The sequence below is a fragment of the Gopherus evgoodei genome, chromosome 2 (genome assembly GCF_007399415.2).
Source record: "Gopherus evgoodei ecotype Sinaloan lineage chromosome 2, rGopEvg1_v1.p, whole genome shotgun sequence".
NCBI lineage: Eukaryota > Metazoa > Chordata > Testudines > Testudinidae > Gopherus > Gopherus evgoodei.
In genome coordinates this window covers 257,947,727-257,963,788 of record NC_044323.1, presented here as the reverse complement: position 1 = coordinate 257,963,788, position 16,062 = coordinate 257,947,727, and the positions used below count along the sequence as shown (strand labels likewise).

General features: G+C 38.6%; 1 protein-coding gene across 5 annotated transcripts in view; it reads right to left on the bottom strand.

Annotated features, from left to right (window-relative positions):
• VPS13B (vacuolar protein sorting 13 homolog B) overlaps positions 1-16,062 on the bottom strand; it is a 928,813-nt gene that overhangs the window by 142,405 nt on the left and 770,346 nt on the right. For all 5 annotated transcript variants that reach the window (XM_030553556.1, XM_030553553.1, XM_030553555.1 and 2 more), the window contains one exon: positions 10,791-11,198. In XM_030553556.1, coding sequence (XP_030409416.1) covers positions 10,791-11,198 — 408 coding nt within the window. The remainder of the gene's footprint in view (positions 1-10,790; positions 11,199-16,062) is intronic.

Genomic DNA, 16,062 nt, shown 5'->3' with positions numbered 1-16,062 from the left:
TTAAAAAAGAACACTGAGTATAAGAAAACTTCCTCTAAAGACAGAGAAAGCTTTTGATGTTCAATTATATCATCTTTAAATATTTAATGTCACTGACTTGATTCATACTAACACAGACACTACAAGGACACTTGACAGGGTCATATATATGGACCCAAATATGCTAAAATAAATATATGAGAATTTACTATTATCAGTATTAGAAGATTCTGCAGTGATCAGGCTGTGCACGGGTGAGAGAAGGGGCCCAGATAAGGAGCCTGACCTTGTCTATTATCACTGCAATGGTTGTAAAAAGGCAGAGACAAATTCTAACAAATGCAACAGAAAAACAAACAAATCAAGAACCTCCCTTTTCATTAATGATAATTTTAGGTATTAGAATATACACAACAAGTGACAAGAGAATATAGTTCCTTTAGTCCTACTGGGTCACAAATGAAGGAAGGGACTATAACTCAAACGAATTGCACAGTCATTGTATTCCACAGTATTTTAAAATATTGATAATTTGATAACAGTTTTAATAATTCCCAAGTATTGAAAGAAGTGAAAACTCTACAGGATGTTTCTTCCCTTCTACTATGCGTACTGGATTTCTGCATGTCATTAGTTTCCCAGGAAATAGCTGAAAGATATTTGATCTGACTGCACTGCCACACTGATAGAGTTCAGAGCAGAGTTTTGATTGGTGGATGTATATATGGGAAGCATTTTTTTTAAAAAAGCAAACAGGTGACAATTTATTTGTACAATAAAATAAACAGAACTGAACATTAGACAGACTATATTTGGAAAAAAATTCTTGAGGTCAGTCATGGCTTTGCCATACAGGGCACTGCACTGTTGTGCTGCCCCAGGAGGTACCAGGGAAGGAGATTGTGTCAGAATCACAATCTGCTTCTGTTTCCACTTTTATAGGGTGTGCATGTGTATGTGTGTGTGGGAGAGTAGCACTTGGTGTGCCAATGCTTTGGGGGTGGAAAAAGCTCCTAACTGCTCCCTCCTCAAAGCAGGAGGGGAGTAGCAGTTTTGTGAAGACAGCTTCCTCTACTGTAGACACTCAGGACGATCTGGGCCTTAGAAGATTAATTACCACACACTTTTCTATATTAATTTAACTGAAGGAGGAAATATTTCTCACTCTTTGAGGAGGTGGGGATTTTATTTCTTTTTTTAGGTGACGCAGATGGAATTGTTGGTATAAAGTTACTTGTCAGGCTTCTGTATTCATTACTTATTTATACCAACAAAGTTGACCCCCCCCAAGAAGAATTATTTACTAAGCATTTTCTAACTACTTTCATATCCATATTTTGATATGTTATAAAGGGGATGACAAACAGTGAAATCTGGTTGCTAGCATTCACCGTGTCTATCTTCAGAATCTGTTTTGCATTTGCCAGAGAAATTGGAAGGTATTTTTTAATATGCATATTGGTTATATCTAGAATGAATAGTAAATTTCTTTCTCCTCCTTTGTTAAACTTCAGATATGTCATGTCATAAATGGGTCAAGCAGTTTTGCTGTATTCTCTATTGTCATTCTGTAACAAACAGCTGCAAAGAAAATGGGGTAGCAGTTCTGGACCAAATAACTATTGGGGAAAAACTCCAGTTAATGTAAAAGTCACCAGATTGAATAGTGACTAACCACAGCAGCTAGAAAATGGTGAGACATTTAATTAGGGACAATTTTCCAGGCGAGATTAAGTTAACAATCTACGGACTGCTCTGGATTTCCCATTAGTATGGAACAGAATCATATGATGGTTCCTCCTCCCCAGGAGAACAATATTTGCACATTACTGATTAACAATTCTTCACTGAAAGAGAGCTTTTCAGCATTGCATAGGGACACACGTGGGCTCTGTAAAAACATGAGACATGTAACACTTGGTAAACAGAAAGTAATGATCTTAAACAGGCCAAATCCTTGAACTCGTCATTAATAAATGTCCCCCTGCATTCAGCAGCCCTGGCTGTTGGGAGCCTGTTTTCTTCAAGTACTTCAAACACTAAAATCCAGGAACATTTATTATTTTAATCCATTACAGGCAGTGCTTGATTTAACTTTATTGGTTGTGGTGGTGGTAGTGGTTATAGTGGGGGTAGAGCAATGTTCTTTTACACATCATTTCAAAAGGGCTTAATTATATTTTATAGCTTGGGCCAGGAATCCTGCTTGTTTTGTGTCTAACAAGGTTCAAATGAAGTTCAGGTCAGTGATGAATCAGAAGAAAAGTCAGAGATGGTTATCTATCTAAAATGAGCTCATCTCCCTTAAAGAAAGGCTAGGCAGGTACATAACATTCCTAACACTACTGAATGCTAAATAGCATGGAAATCACACTTCCATTGTTGATCTGATAATTTCTGAATTTGTGTTGCCTGGTTACAGCACTAATTTAGGTCTAGAGAGAATCTCTTTAATTTTTGGTCAATTATTGTCATATGTATAGAATGATTTACAGTTTATTTGTAAATCATTATGCTACTATGTTACACCAAAGAAAAAATAATTCTAATAGAGAAAAATATGTAGTAGAATAATGAAAAAAATGTAATGCTTGTATTCATTCATGTTGTTATGGGTATTGAGTGAAATCCTGGCCTTCCTGAAATCAATGGCAGAACTCCCATCACTTCAGTGGATTTCATCCACTGTGACTAGGGTGACCAGATAGAAAATGTGAAACATCGGGACAGGTGGGGGGGGGGGGGGTAATAGGTGTCTATATAAGAAAAAGCGCCAAATATCGGGACTGTCCCTATAAAACTGGGACATCTGGTCACCCTAACTGTGACTGACAATGAGCTGGTAATACCATGAAGGTAATAATAATATGTAAGCTTTCATATGATGGCACTTTTCATCTTTAGAAGACAGAGCTTTTTAGAAAGGTGGCTAAACATTCTTAACCCCACGTTACAGATGAGGTAATTGAACTCACTTTTAAAAGCATCCACTAACATCTAGGTGCCTCCATTTCTGGGTGCTCAACTTGAGACACTAAGGGCATGTCTACACAGCATTTTGGAGCCTGCAAGAGCAAGCATCCCAACCCGGGTTGACAGACTCAGGTTAACACTCTAAAAATAGCTGTGTAGACAGTGCTTTGAAGTTAATTTAATAATAATTGGAGATATACCTATCTCCTAGAACTGAAAGGGACCTTGAAAGATCATGGAGTCCAGCCCCTGTCTTCACTAGCAGGACCAAGTACTGATTTTTGCCCCACATCCCTAAGTGGCCCCCTGAAGGATTGAACTCTCAACCCTGGGTTTAGGAGGCCAATACTCAAACCACTGAGCTATCCCTCCCCCTACATGGGTGGCAGGACACGCTAGCTTCCTTGAGTTGCAGCTCAGGCTGAAGCTCAGGCTCTGAAGCCTGGAGGAGATCAGAGGTAGCCCCCCCAAATCTGTTACCCCATCTGGGGTGCTTGCTCCTCCAGGCTCCAAAAGGGCTCAACACTGGAGTGGGAGGTGTAATTTCTAGCTTGGGAAGACATGCCCACATCAGCTGTCATTGAGCAAGCATGCTAAAAATACCAGTGTACACATGGCTGCATGGGTGGCAGGACAGGCTAGCTGCCTTGAGTACGATTCCATTTGAAACCTTAGGTACGTACTTGGAGCAGCTAGCTCATCCCACTGCTTGCCCTGCTGCAGCTATTTAACATGACAGCTTCATTAAAAGCTAGCATGGGTAGGTTTACCTGAGCTGTAAATTACATCTTCAGCTCTGGTGTAGACATTCTCTCAAGGGTTGATTTTCAGAGGTGCTTGGAACTGCTGCTCCCATTGATTTCAGAAATAGTTGTGGGTATTCAGAACTACTGAAAATCAGGCTGTGGGCATCTTAAATTGGGCACTCAACAATGGAGGTAGCCAAAACTAGTGGGCAGCTCTGAAAATGTAGGCCTAAATAATTACCCTAAGGGAGAGCTGGGATTAGAGTTTAGGTCTCCTGACTCCCCACTATATGCTTGATTCACCTAGGTCCCAGCTGCTCTACTGAAACAAATGATCCGTGTATTAGATAAAAACATGTTTGTAGTGTAGCCATTATACAGAAAAATACAGAACGTTGAAAAATAAAAAAAAAATCAAAGCACAACCCTTCAGCTATTATACATTTTCTGCTTAATGCAAGTCTTCTGTGGAGTCACCATGAAAAGCTGTAGTATGAGAATAACAGAGCTTCCACTATTGTTATACATAGCATATGCAGCTATACAACAAAACACAAAACAAAACATTCCCAAACCACAAACCCAGAAATGAAATTCCCATCTCATATATTAAGTATATGCGATTGCTTTCATTATGAAGGTAGTAACAGAGATTGAGAAAACAATGCTATTTGTTGTGAATGAACATAAAATAGTTTGATTCAGTTCCTTTTGGAAGTCATCCATTCTTTGGAGGTTTAGCTATGTTAATTGTGGTCCCACACATTTAGAACACATTTTCTTTCTTAAATCAGCAACCTACAGTTAGTTTGCAATTTTTAAAAAAAACAGACATGCCAGTTCATCAGTAGCAACTCAGAACCCTGTTATAAAGTAACAGTAGGGAATCTGACCAGGATTAATAGTGGTACTCAGTCCTGGGATTAGGTGGTGTCTTGTTTCATGGATTTTAGGCCATCTGTTCTTCCCTCCTTTTACTTCTGCAGAACGATAAACGCACCTCCACCTCAGGGACTATAGAAAGGAATTAGAATTCTTCTGCTTTTCATTATCACAAGATTCAGTAACTCATTTCATTGTCAGGATAATCCCCTTTTACTCTTTCTTTTGCGCTTGCAGGGTATGCCATAATGACAAATAAAATCCCAGATGTTAGAGACCTGCTGAGGTCTCCACCTTTTCTTGAGTGTTGGGTTTAAGCTACTTGGGACATAGTGTCAAAACTGACAGGACCCTGATGCCCACACCCAATATTCATTAAGGTTTGTTAGTGATTTGTATAGCTGTCTACAAGCTGCACTTCCACTTCAATCCTCAGTGGCCATTTAAATATTTAGTTTGTCCTCTGGCTTTTACTGACAAAGAATTCATTTCCTATTGTTCAAATGTTGGAAAGAGTTTATATTTCTTTCTAAAAGTAACAAAGGTCTTCTGGGTGTTGTAAATGGCTTGTTACTGCTGCATATTATTTTAGGTAGTCATATCTAATTTAATGTTTTATTTCCCCTTAGGCTAACTTGCATATCTGCAGCATCCAAAGGCTATGACAATGCCTTAGCAAAGTTTTCTCAAGAGGACCAGTTAACTGTGAAATGAAAAGTTTTGTATCTGGTTTATACCAATTAATATCCACATTTATTTTTTATATTTATAAAAAAAGATCTTAAATCCATTACATTTTTAATTTGTGACTAGTAGAAATAAATGCAATTTTCACATGAGAAATTGAATGGGGTCTTTCATCTCCTCTTTGCATGCTAAGATAATTATATCTGCATAATAGAGGAAGGGCAGTGAAAATTATTTAAACTGTTACTCTTTTACCAAGAAAAGAATTCATTAGATTTTTCATGGTATGAGATCCTAACATCCCAGGTATCAAGCAGAGAGTCTTCTCTCTTGTGCCCTCCTGGAACAGGAAACTAGTCCTGAGCGAGTCTACAGCTTTCTTCTTTTTCACTCTGGAGATAGTATGGTTCCCAATCTCTCTTCTATATCTTACCCAGGTGGGTGGCTCCAATTTTAAAATCAATCTAAATTAGCTAATGGGGCACATGTGGGAGATATTTGCACACTGCTTGCTAGAATTTATTGGTGAATCTCTGTGAGTTATCCAAGTTTTAATGACATGAGGCACTACACAACAGTGAGCTCTGTGCCTTGTGTGAGGTGCTGAGCACCGTCAAGAGCTATTGACTACAGTGAGACATGAAGGGTGCAAGACACCATGTAAGAGATGGCCAGAACCTCACAGGAACAGGCCCATTGTAATTCCTCAGATTGCTTGTGAACTTGGGCTTCCTGGTCAACAATACAAATTAAGTACCTGCAAGTTACCTGAGCAAACTCACAGCATTCACTATTTCAAGATGTGGCTCCAAATTTACCCAGCTAAAACTGGAACAAAATGTTAACGTCTGTCTTTAAAGTACATACATTGGTTACAATTAAATTATTCATTTACCTTCACATTTAAACTACTGTCCTTGAATATGTCACAAAGTTATAACTGTTGTCTTTACTAAACTACTGTTAACGATAACCTTAGTCACGGAGTTTTCTGCAATACAGTACATCAAATTCTATAATAATATTATATTACTAAAACCACTCAGGACTTTGCCATAACTACAGAGTATAAGTATTTTAGCAGAAATTGGAATCGTGATTAAAAGTCACTGTTGTATTAGAACCCGAAGAGTGTCCAACAAAATGAAGTCCCATGAAACACTAATGGGGTTTGGGGTTGTATAATATTGCAACGGGCTAAGTGGAATGGAGCTTTTGTAATAACTGGTAGGTCTCAAATATCCGCAGTTGTGATGTGTACAATCAACTATTGCAATTTATCCCATCAAAAAATGAAAAAAAATAATTCAACTGATTAGCCATTGTACTTCTCAATTTTCTTCTTAAATAACAGGATGAAAAAAAATTAGAAGGTTTTGAGTTTGCATGGTTAAAGTGATACTAACTTTAAATGTCCGGGGGGAGCGGGGGGAGATAATTTTTCACAAATTACATGTGGCAAGCTTCTTTGTTAATTTAAAACAAAACAAAATAAAAACAACTTCAGTCATTATACAAGGTCATACGCTTTTGTTCCCTCCCTCCCCCCATAAGGGAGAAAACAAGCCGACAACACATTCCTGTGTTTTTCTAAATAATTCTTAGCACATATGAGTCCTCGAGCATCACAAACCAACTTCATCTCTTACATTAAAACTCATCTGGAAATGGGGCCATTTACACTGTTTATAAAACACTGTCACATAAAACGTGTAAAAAAACATTTTTCACTAAAAATAGCTTGCGTAAGTAAGGGATTAGAGTAGTTTCTACTGAAATAATTGTTCCTTTGTAGTTTTTTTCATGATGTTTTTTGAACTGTTTTTTAACTATGTTTATTAAAGTCAGCACATCAAAAAAGGATCAAAGAGAAAGCTAGTGAGAACCAAAGAAACCCCAAGTGTGTTGTGTTGTCTCACTGGGGAGTTATGCAGATTCAAGTAAACAAGTGTAAATTGTTGAGGTTTTAATGAAAATTTCCTACAATTATTGAATCTGAAGTCATTCTATATAATAACATCTGTACAACAGATGGCCATACTGTATAAAAGGCAAGCAATGCTCCTTTTTCTTTCTCTGTTTTAACAGTACATCTGAGATGACTACTTTTGTCACTGTGCTCAGTTTGGTTCAGTAAATAATTCGTAAAATGCAGCTGCTACAGATGGTCACAATACTTATATGACTATAAAATCAAAGACACAGTAAAGTATTTGCGTATTAGTTTCATACTATAAAATATCTGACATTAACCCTGTTCAACTAAAAAGGTACATCTATAAAATTTTTTAAAAAGAAAATTCTGAACTGACATATTTTAAATAGTCCTAGCTCTCAAAAATCTGATTGACACAGCTACTGCATTTTTCCATTTAGCTAACTTGCGTGATATTTTTTACACTTAATAAAACAATTCTTGCTAGTAACTGCAGTATTCTTGTGTCTTGTGAAGATCTTTTAGACAAAAATATAATTGAAGCCCCATCACAATATTTTATCTTATTTCCTAAAGTTACCTTTAAATGTAGTAAATAAGGCAGTTTTGAATGCAGTTCTTTGGAAATGTGTTTTTCAGTTATTGAAACTTAAAAAACAATTTCCCACATTGCTGTGTTGGAATTCAAAAGCTTGTGTGTACGTGATGTGTTTTTCTTCTTATAAAACAGAAAGATACACTAATTTTAATAGGAGAAATGTGAAGAGAGTCTGTTGATCTTACTTTATTGTCTACTTAGGGAAATTATTCAAATTAAATGATTAGCTTTCATTTTGGTTAGATTCGGCTCTGCTATCGCTTTATTTAAAAGTGCTTGCCAGAATAAAAACACACTAGAGACTTGAGTGTAGTTTACCGCATTCAAAAAAAACAAACATAATCTGCCTCCTGGCACTGCCTGAAAGATTAAGAAATACAACTTTGTAGCAGTAAGTTTCTGAGGTTTAATGTGCAAGTCAAGGTAAGTTCTTCTGGGAGGATGAAAACTCGGGGGGAAGTGATATACACTGCTGAGTTTGCCAAATTGCTTTAAAGTACAGTGACAGAACAGGCTTGGCTTTGATATATAGAAGTTTATGTGGACACCATAATCTACCATTGGAGGGATAAAGTACAAGTACGACAGAAGGGAAGTGATGGAAAGAAAGAGGATTAGAACACACAGAGAAGGCTAAAACTATGTAAAGGATATTAAAAATGCCCTTTACTCTACTCAATTGCTGCTCTTTCCATACGAGGATTGAGATACGATTGGAAAAGCGTGGGAATGCATTCACTGTTCCTGTCTGTACTGCAATATATTTGTGGATAAATCAAGAATTTCAGCCTCTAGCACTTTCATAGCCTTTCAAGTTCTATGAACCTTGAATTTTTCATTTTCAACTTTTAAAACAATAAAAAAGCACTGAAGTTTATTGGCCTGAGCAGGAATATTTCTGATGAAAAAGAAATAAATCACCTAGTTTGGCCTACAACTCATACTTTTCAGCTACAAACCATTTTCTTTAGCTCTTTAAGCTACACTGCCAGCTGGCTAGATCTGGCTAACTTCCAGATCATGTAAATGCACCATCTTATTAGTTTTACTAAGAGACTAACCAATACAGTTTATAAAGTGGTGCAAAAATCCTTAAACCAAAAGGGAATCTATTTATGTTTGGCGTTCTGCTAATTCTACTTACGGTGTGAAATTCCTCACATTTTAAGGCCAGTCTACACAAGAAGTGCTACATCAGAGTAACTGTGGTGCTGTAGTGTGTCTGATGCAGACACTCTATGCCAGGGGTCGGCAACCTCTGGCACGCAGCTCACCAGAGTAAGCACCCTGGCGGGCCGGGCTGGCCCAGGGCGGTTTATCTGCCACATCGTCAGGTTTGGCGGATCGTGGCTCCCATGAGCCGCGGTTTGCTGCTCCAGGCCAATGAGGGTGGCGGGAAGCGGCGCAGGCTGAGGGATGTGCTGGCCATGGCTTCCCACCGCCCTCATTGGCCTGCAGTGGCAAACCGCCACCAGTGGGAGCCACAATCTGTCAAACCTGCCGATGCAGCTGGTAAACAAACTAGCCCAGCCAGCCAGGGTGCTTATCCTGGCGAGCCGCATGCCAGAGGTTGCCAATCCCTGCTCTATGCCAATGGAAGAGAGCTCACCCATCAGCATAATTACTCCACTGCTTCGAGTCCTTCTGGGATTTGCGTCGCTCAGTGGGGTGGCTTTTTCACACCCTTGAGCGATGTAAGCTCTATCGACATAAGCGGTAGTGTAGACATGCCTCAAGTCTCACAGCGGTGACTTTTCTGTCTAAGATGCCTAATTCCCATTGATTTTATTGATTTCAGTGGGAGTTAGGTGCCTAGGCACTTTTGAAAATCCCAACAGATGTCTATCTGCATCTTTAGATATCTAAATACCTTTAAAAATCAAGTCTCTAGTGTCTACTGTGGGGAAGTTCTAATTTGTCTCTCTTGTATGCATAGCACATTAGCAGCATTTCTTACAGTATCCATGTAGTCAGGATTCAACCCAGAATTATGACAAATTAATAATAAAACAGTAGCAATAGTTACAGTACTTTGCAAATTATCCCAGGCCCTCAAACATTTTACAAATACCATTAAACCATACAACATCCCTGACAGGTACAGGAAGTACTGAAACTGTTCCCTACATTTACTAATGGAGAAACAGAGGCAGAGACAGGTTAGCTTATTGGTTCAAGGACACACAGTGAGTCCAAGGCAAAGCCAGAAATAGTACTCAATAATCCTGAATTCCAGTCCCCAGTTCTAATTACCACACAATACGAAAAAAAATACAGGAGAGGGCAGGCTTGGCTTCTCTAATACTGGTGAACTACTGTATAAAATTGTAGTTCTACAATTTACAGAGTTTGAGTGGGTTTGGGGAGGAAGGCTGACTTTTTTTTGGTGGTCTACTGGTTACAGTAAAAGACTGGAAATCAGGATTCTTGGCGCTAGATTCTCCAATCCACTAAAGCCACTTCGTGCTATGTAAGCTGTGCAAAGTAATTTAAAGTGAAGGGAGAAAGTTAATGCAGAATTCCAGGAGCACACACTGCCAACAGAACGCTGGTGGAGACAGCACTGCTACCTCCTGTGTCAGCCTTCCCCACCCCCTGGGCTAATGGGACTGGGGGAAAGGTGGGGAGGACAGAACAGAAAGCGGAGGGAAATGGGCAGAGTGGAGCTCTAGTAATATAGGGAATCCTCTACTATCACAGGGAACCTTATGCTAGCAGCATAAATTAGAGATGCCCCTGTGTAGCCATAACTTGTTCCAGGTCAGGCAGCCCTGAATCAGGAAACTGCAACCACTTTACTGAGCTCCACATCAAACCCCAGCTCCTATCTCAGAGCAGAGAATTAAAGTAATTGGTTCTGCTGCTAACCATTGTGCTACCTGGAGCAACAAACACATATCTTTATATCTCACTTTACCAAGCGGTAAAATGTGTAACATAATGATACTTATACAAATAAATAGCAACTTTCATTGTTAAAAGCTCTTACCTGTAGTTTTATGTCCAGCTTTGACATTCAGACTTCCACTGAGGGTTGATAAAGATGCTAACAGGAAAGGTTTATTCGGGTGTGGCATGGTTTCCATAGAAACAACCATTTGAGCAGTATGAATGGAAATCTTTTGAAAACAGGAAACAACTCTCCACAAATTTTCTTGGACTGAAGCCATTTGCTCTCCATTAGCACTTGCTGCAGGTAAAGAATCCTTTCTACTGGAACATTTGGGTGCTGATATGTCATCCTTGATTGGAATGCTATCAGCTGAAGCAGCAGCCTCCTTGCTAGTCTCATAGTCATTCGTCCTTATGATTTTCTTCAGGAAATGATTTATTTGATCAAGTTTGACACAGCTCAGGTTTGCTTTCAAAGGCTTTGATATAGCCACATTTATGTCAGCTGAAGAAAAGATTTGAGAGAGACAAAAACATTATCAATTACTCATTTAATGGACAAAATAATTACCATTTATCTGAAGTATGGAGGGAAAATATTATTTCTCTGGCTGATTTTGACATTTGAATAAAATTACTAAAACAGTGATAACTGTTTGAATGGAAGAAATCTAACACAATCTTATTTTCTTGTTTCTGTTCAGGAATCATCACAGCCTCATGAAAAGACATAGACATAAACTCCAGTGTGTAGGATGGTAAATACATAAATCTGTGTGCATTAGACTGAAAATATATATTCCTCATTCCCTTGAGTTTATATCAAACAACTGTAGTGGTACTGTATATAAACTCTAAAGCTGACAGTGGAAATTTTCATCACACTTAAATTGATGGATAATATGTATACTTTTTTGGTTTTCTACTCAGTGGTTATATCATACTGTTTTAAATGTATTTTGTACTTAAATGTGAACTGTAAAGCAAACCTAAAAAATTAGTTATGCTTAATCTCTGCTTTGGGGAAACATTCAGGACAGAAATAATGTAACCTTTCATAAATATTTCGCCCCTTCTGTGAAATCTTGGTACTTCCTGTGAAATTATATTGATATTTCCTGGTTTAATTAAAATATCTCACAATGCATTATTTTGAGAAATCACAATAAAATGAATTTCATGGGTTGCAATGACATTTCTAATAGTTGTGATGTTATATTCCCATGAAGTACCAAGACGATTATGTAGATGGCAGCAGAATTTTTTGGTTAGTTAAATCTTATTTTTCTGCTGCTGAACACTTCTCGGAGCCAATGACTTGGTGCTTTCAGCACAGGAATCGAGGTTTATCTCCGTTTTTATTGTCCTGGCCACACTATAAGAAAGACAGGGGGCAATGGATGTGGTTTAATTAAAACAGAACTTTACCCACTTAAAATATATGGGAATACCCAACAACAAATCATATAGTGCAGGCCATCAATATTTCCTTAATTGTTTCCCCTTACTTTCAGCCCTCCCCCTACCCAGCCTGGTTCCACATAGCCCATTGCTGGGACCCTGCTGCCCTCCCCTCATATAATGATTAAGGGGGCTAGAAAAAAGAAGGGAGATGGCTCCCCACTGTACTAGACATTAGGAGCCCTGAACCCACTTCCTCACCTCCTTTAAGAGATACCTTCCTCTAAATCTCCTTCCAATCCGTTTTTTTTCTGATAACTATATCCTTTCCATATATCTGCACTGAGCATCTGCCAAATTTTTTAGTTATTACATTGTGACATGATAACCTATCCCCTCTACCCTATCCCACCATGTCCCAGACTTGCTGTGGGGAAGGCAAAAAAATACACCCCAACTTGGGCATCTGGCAGTGATGGAAAAATTCCTTCCCAGCCCCCAGGTAAAAAGGCAACTAGCATAATGCCCAAAGCAGATCATGAGGCAACCTGGTTCTACTAATCACTCTGCGGGAGGGTGGGCTTTGCCAGCCTGATCACAGTGACAGAGGGCTTCTCCACAACTGTCTGGGGTATAAGTAGCCCTCTCCTCCAGGTCATCTGGAAGGGCAGTGTCTCCATACACATACCTGGTGCAGCTATTCCTGTTCCTCCCTGCCCATCTAGGTAATTTTCTCCCTTCCTCCCCTTTTGTACCAATTGTAGAGGGAGCCCCTTTTCATCCAGTCAGCCAGACAAGAAGCCACTGAATACAGTTGCTGTGAGTACATTTTTGCCTTGCAGTTCAGCTTTCATTCAGTAATGAAGAATGAAAAATTGTAGTTGCCCTTTTAAGGAAAAAAGGTTCTTTTTTTCTCTGTACAGTTCTTTTCAGTTACAGAGCACAACGTGATCACTTTCACTCATGCAACTCGGCTGTCTGAAACGTTCACAACAAAATACAAAACTGCCTGATTTTAGGTTTTGTTACAAATTCAAGTTGCAGACAGTTTGTTGAAAGGTTCACATAGGTTGATAAACCTTTAAATCAAAGTTGGGCCAAGTTTCAAGTTTGAAATGACCAACTTGTTCTTTTAAGACAAAATCATTTGAGATTTGTGGTTTAGCCAAATGAACTCAGCTCTTCTGCTTCTCAGGCAATATGAAACTTCTTACCTCAAGGATAAAGGGCAGCAAGATTAGGTCCTTACACCACAATTCAGAAAATCACGTAAGCACACACTTAAGTTTACCATTGATTTCAACAGGCTTAAGTACGTGCTTATGGGTTTTGTTGCAAGGATAGGTTCCTGGGTTAGTGTTTTTGTTGTGTGGTGTGTGGTTGCTGGTGTCTTTCCAACAAAGCCTGTTGCCAACTCTGCCCACATATTTATTCAAGGGACACCAGCATAGGACCTAATCACATCAGCCACACCTCAGAGGCTCGTTCACCTGCACATCTACAAATTGATATATGCCATCATGTGCCAGCAATGTTCCTCTGCCAGGTACATTGGCCAAACCGGACAGTCTCTACGCAAAAGAATAAATGGACACTAATCAGACGTCAAGAATTATAACATTCAAAAATCAGTCAGAGAATACCTCAACCTCCCTGGTCACTCAATTACAGGCCTCGAAGTTGCAATTCTCCAACAAAAAAACTTCAAAAACAGACTCCAATGAGAAATTGCAGAACTGGAATTAATTTGCAAACTGGACACCATTAAGTTAGGCTTGAATAAAGACTGGGAGTGGATAGGTCATTACAAAAAGTAAAAACTATTTCTTCATGCTAATTTTTCCCCTACTGTTACTCACACCTGCCAGTCAACTATTTGAAATGGGCCATCCTGATTATCATTACAAAAGTTTTTTTTCTCCTGCTGATAATAGCCCACCTTAATTGATTACTCTCGTTAGAGTTGGTATGGCAACACCCATTTTTTCATGTTCTCTGTGTATATATATCTTCCTACTGTATTTTCCACTGCATGCATCTGATTAAGTGAGTTTTAGCCTATGAAAGCTTATGCCCAAATAAATTTGTTAGTCTAAGGTGCCACAAGTACTCCTTGTTCTTTTTTAAAAAAAATAAAAAATCTATTAGTAAATTTTCAAAAGCGCCTAAGTTTCCAAGTCCCACTGTGATTTGGGTTCCTAAACCACCTAGATATTTTGGAAAATCATACCCTGTTAGATCATCTTTATACATCAATGAAGTTGCACTTATGGATCAGATTCAAAATATTTGTTGGTGTTGCTTCACAGTTAAGCATGTGAGAAACTAAACCGGAGGAGAGACATTTTATTTTTCAAGATCATATTTGACTACTGATACTTTCCTGTAGCAGTATATTCTACTTCTGAAAACAGCAAGAATAAATGCATCCTAATATACATGTTCCACAGGAGAGGTGACAAGATAAAATCCTAGAGCATTCTGCATGAGAGAGCCTTAAAGGAGAGATGAGTAATTGCCCAGTAGTACTCTCTTGGGATCTCTCAGACAGAGAAAGATATAGGGATAGATTAGTCGGAGAGATTGGACTGAGGTGCACTTGCAGAGTTGAGTAGGGAAACTTGCACAGCACCTGTCTCATTATGTCTGTATTTAATTAGTGCTATTAGTCACTTGTTTTCATAAACCCTGAATTCATCCAAAAAGCAATTAAAAAAAAAAGTTAGCACTAAAACACAGGAGCAACGCAAACCAGGGTAAGTGGTTGGCTTCCCTGTTTTCCACACTGAAACAGCACGTGTCACACAGCAAAAAATGTTGTCATGCCTGATAACATGACAAAGTTTTATATTAGGTTATTATTATACAGTGAATAAGGCACAGACATTGGTGGGTCAGCCAAGAGCATAACTGAAGAAAATAAAACATTGGAACCTTTATTGCAAATATTTTAATAATCTCATAATGACAAAGATTATTCAACAAGATTCTTTGGCATTTTAAGTAAAACACAAAAAATAAAAATAAAATTGAGCAATCTACCTGATTTTATTGTTTGCCCTGTTTTATACTTTCTCCTTAACATTGTGAAAGGAACATTAACATTCACTCTGAGAAAGACTTGTTTAAATGATGGACAGAATATATATCAGTGGAGATCGGTGGCATCTTACAGCAGCAGATAAAGATAATAATGGGTCAAATTTTCAACCCCTTACTTGGCCCCTTCACACCAGGTAAAAAGGCCATTGCATCATAAGGGGCACAAAAAACATGGATGGAGGTGGGAGAGAATTCCCCAGGTACAAGAACTAAGAAAGACAGCTGCAGACTGTCCTCTGAGGACACCTTCACAAGCCATGGCACACGGGTGAGAAGGGCGTAGGGCCACGGTATGTAGTGGAGAAGACATTCTGGGCAGTGTTGCTGTCCACAGGCAAGCAGACACACAGACTGCAGTAATGTAGACAGTCCTTCAAAGCTATTTAAGTTACACTAGAATCAGGAGGGAGCAAAGGTGGCTTATAGCTACCTTAGCTCTTTCCTGAAGGGCAAATTCTCTGCCCTGAAGCACAGAATCAGTTTCACAACAGGATAGGCAATTCCCACCTCATCGTGGTTTGAGGCGCTTCCATTGCAAATAAACAATAAAGGGATTCTTAACGAACTGGGATGAAGTGGACTATTCCAAATTACATAACTACATACGAATAAACTGTATTAGAGGATCTCATGGAAAAATATTTTCTTCCAGTGAAAAGTGCACTTAATTAATCTGCTTTCCTGTGTGCTGTACTTTTCTCTCCATTCTCTTGCCACATATCTTTAGATTACCACGTAAATCCAGGTCTGTCAGTTATTAGTTTCTAATTACCATTCACAACTTTCTGAACAGCTACTAGGAAACAGAATGATGAAATGACTATTGAGTTAAAAGGAAATTAGACAAACATAAATAAATTACACTT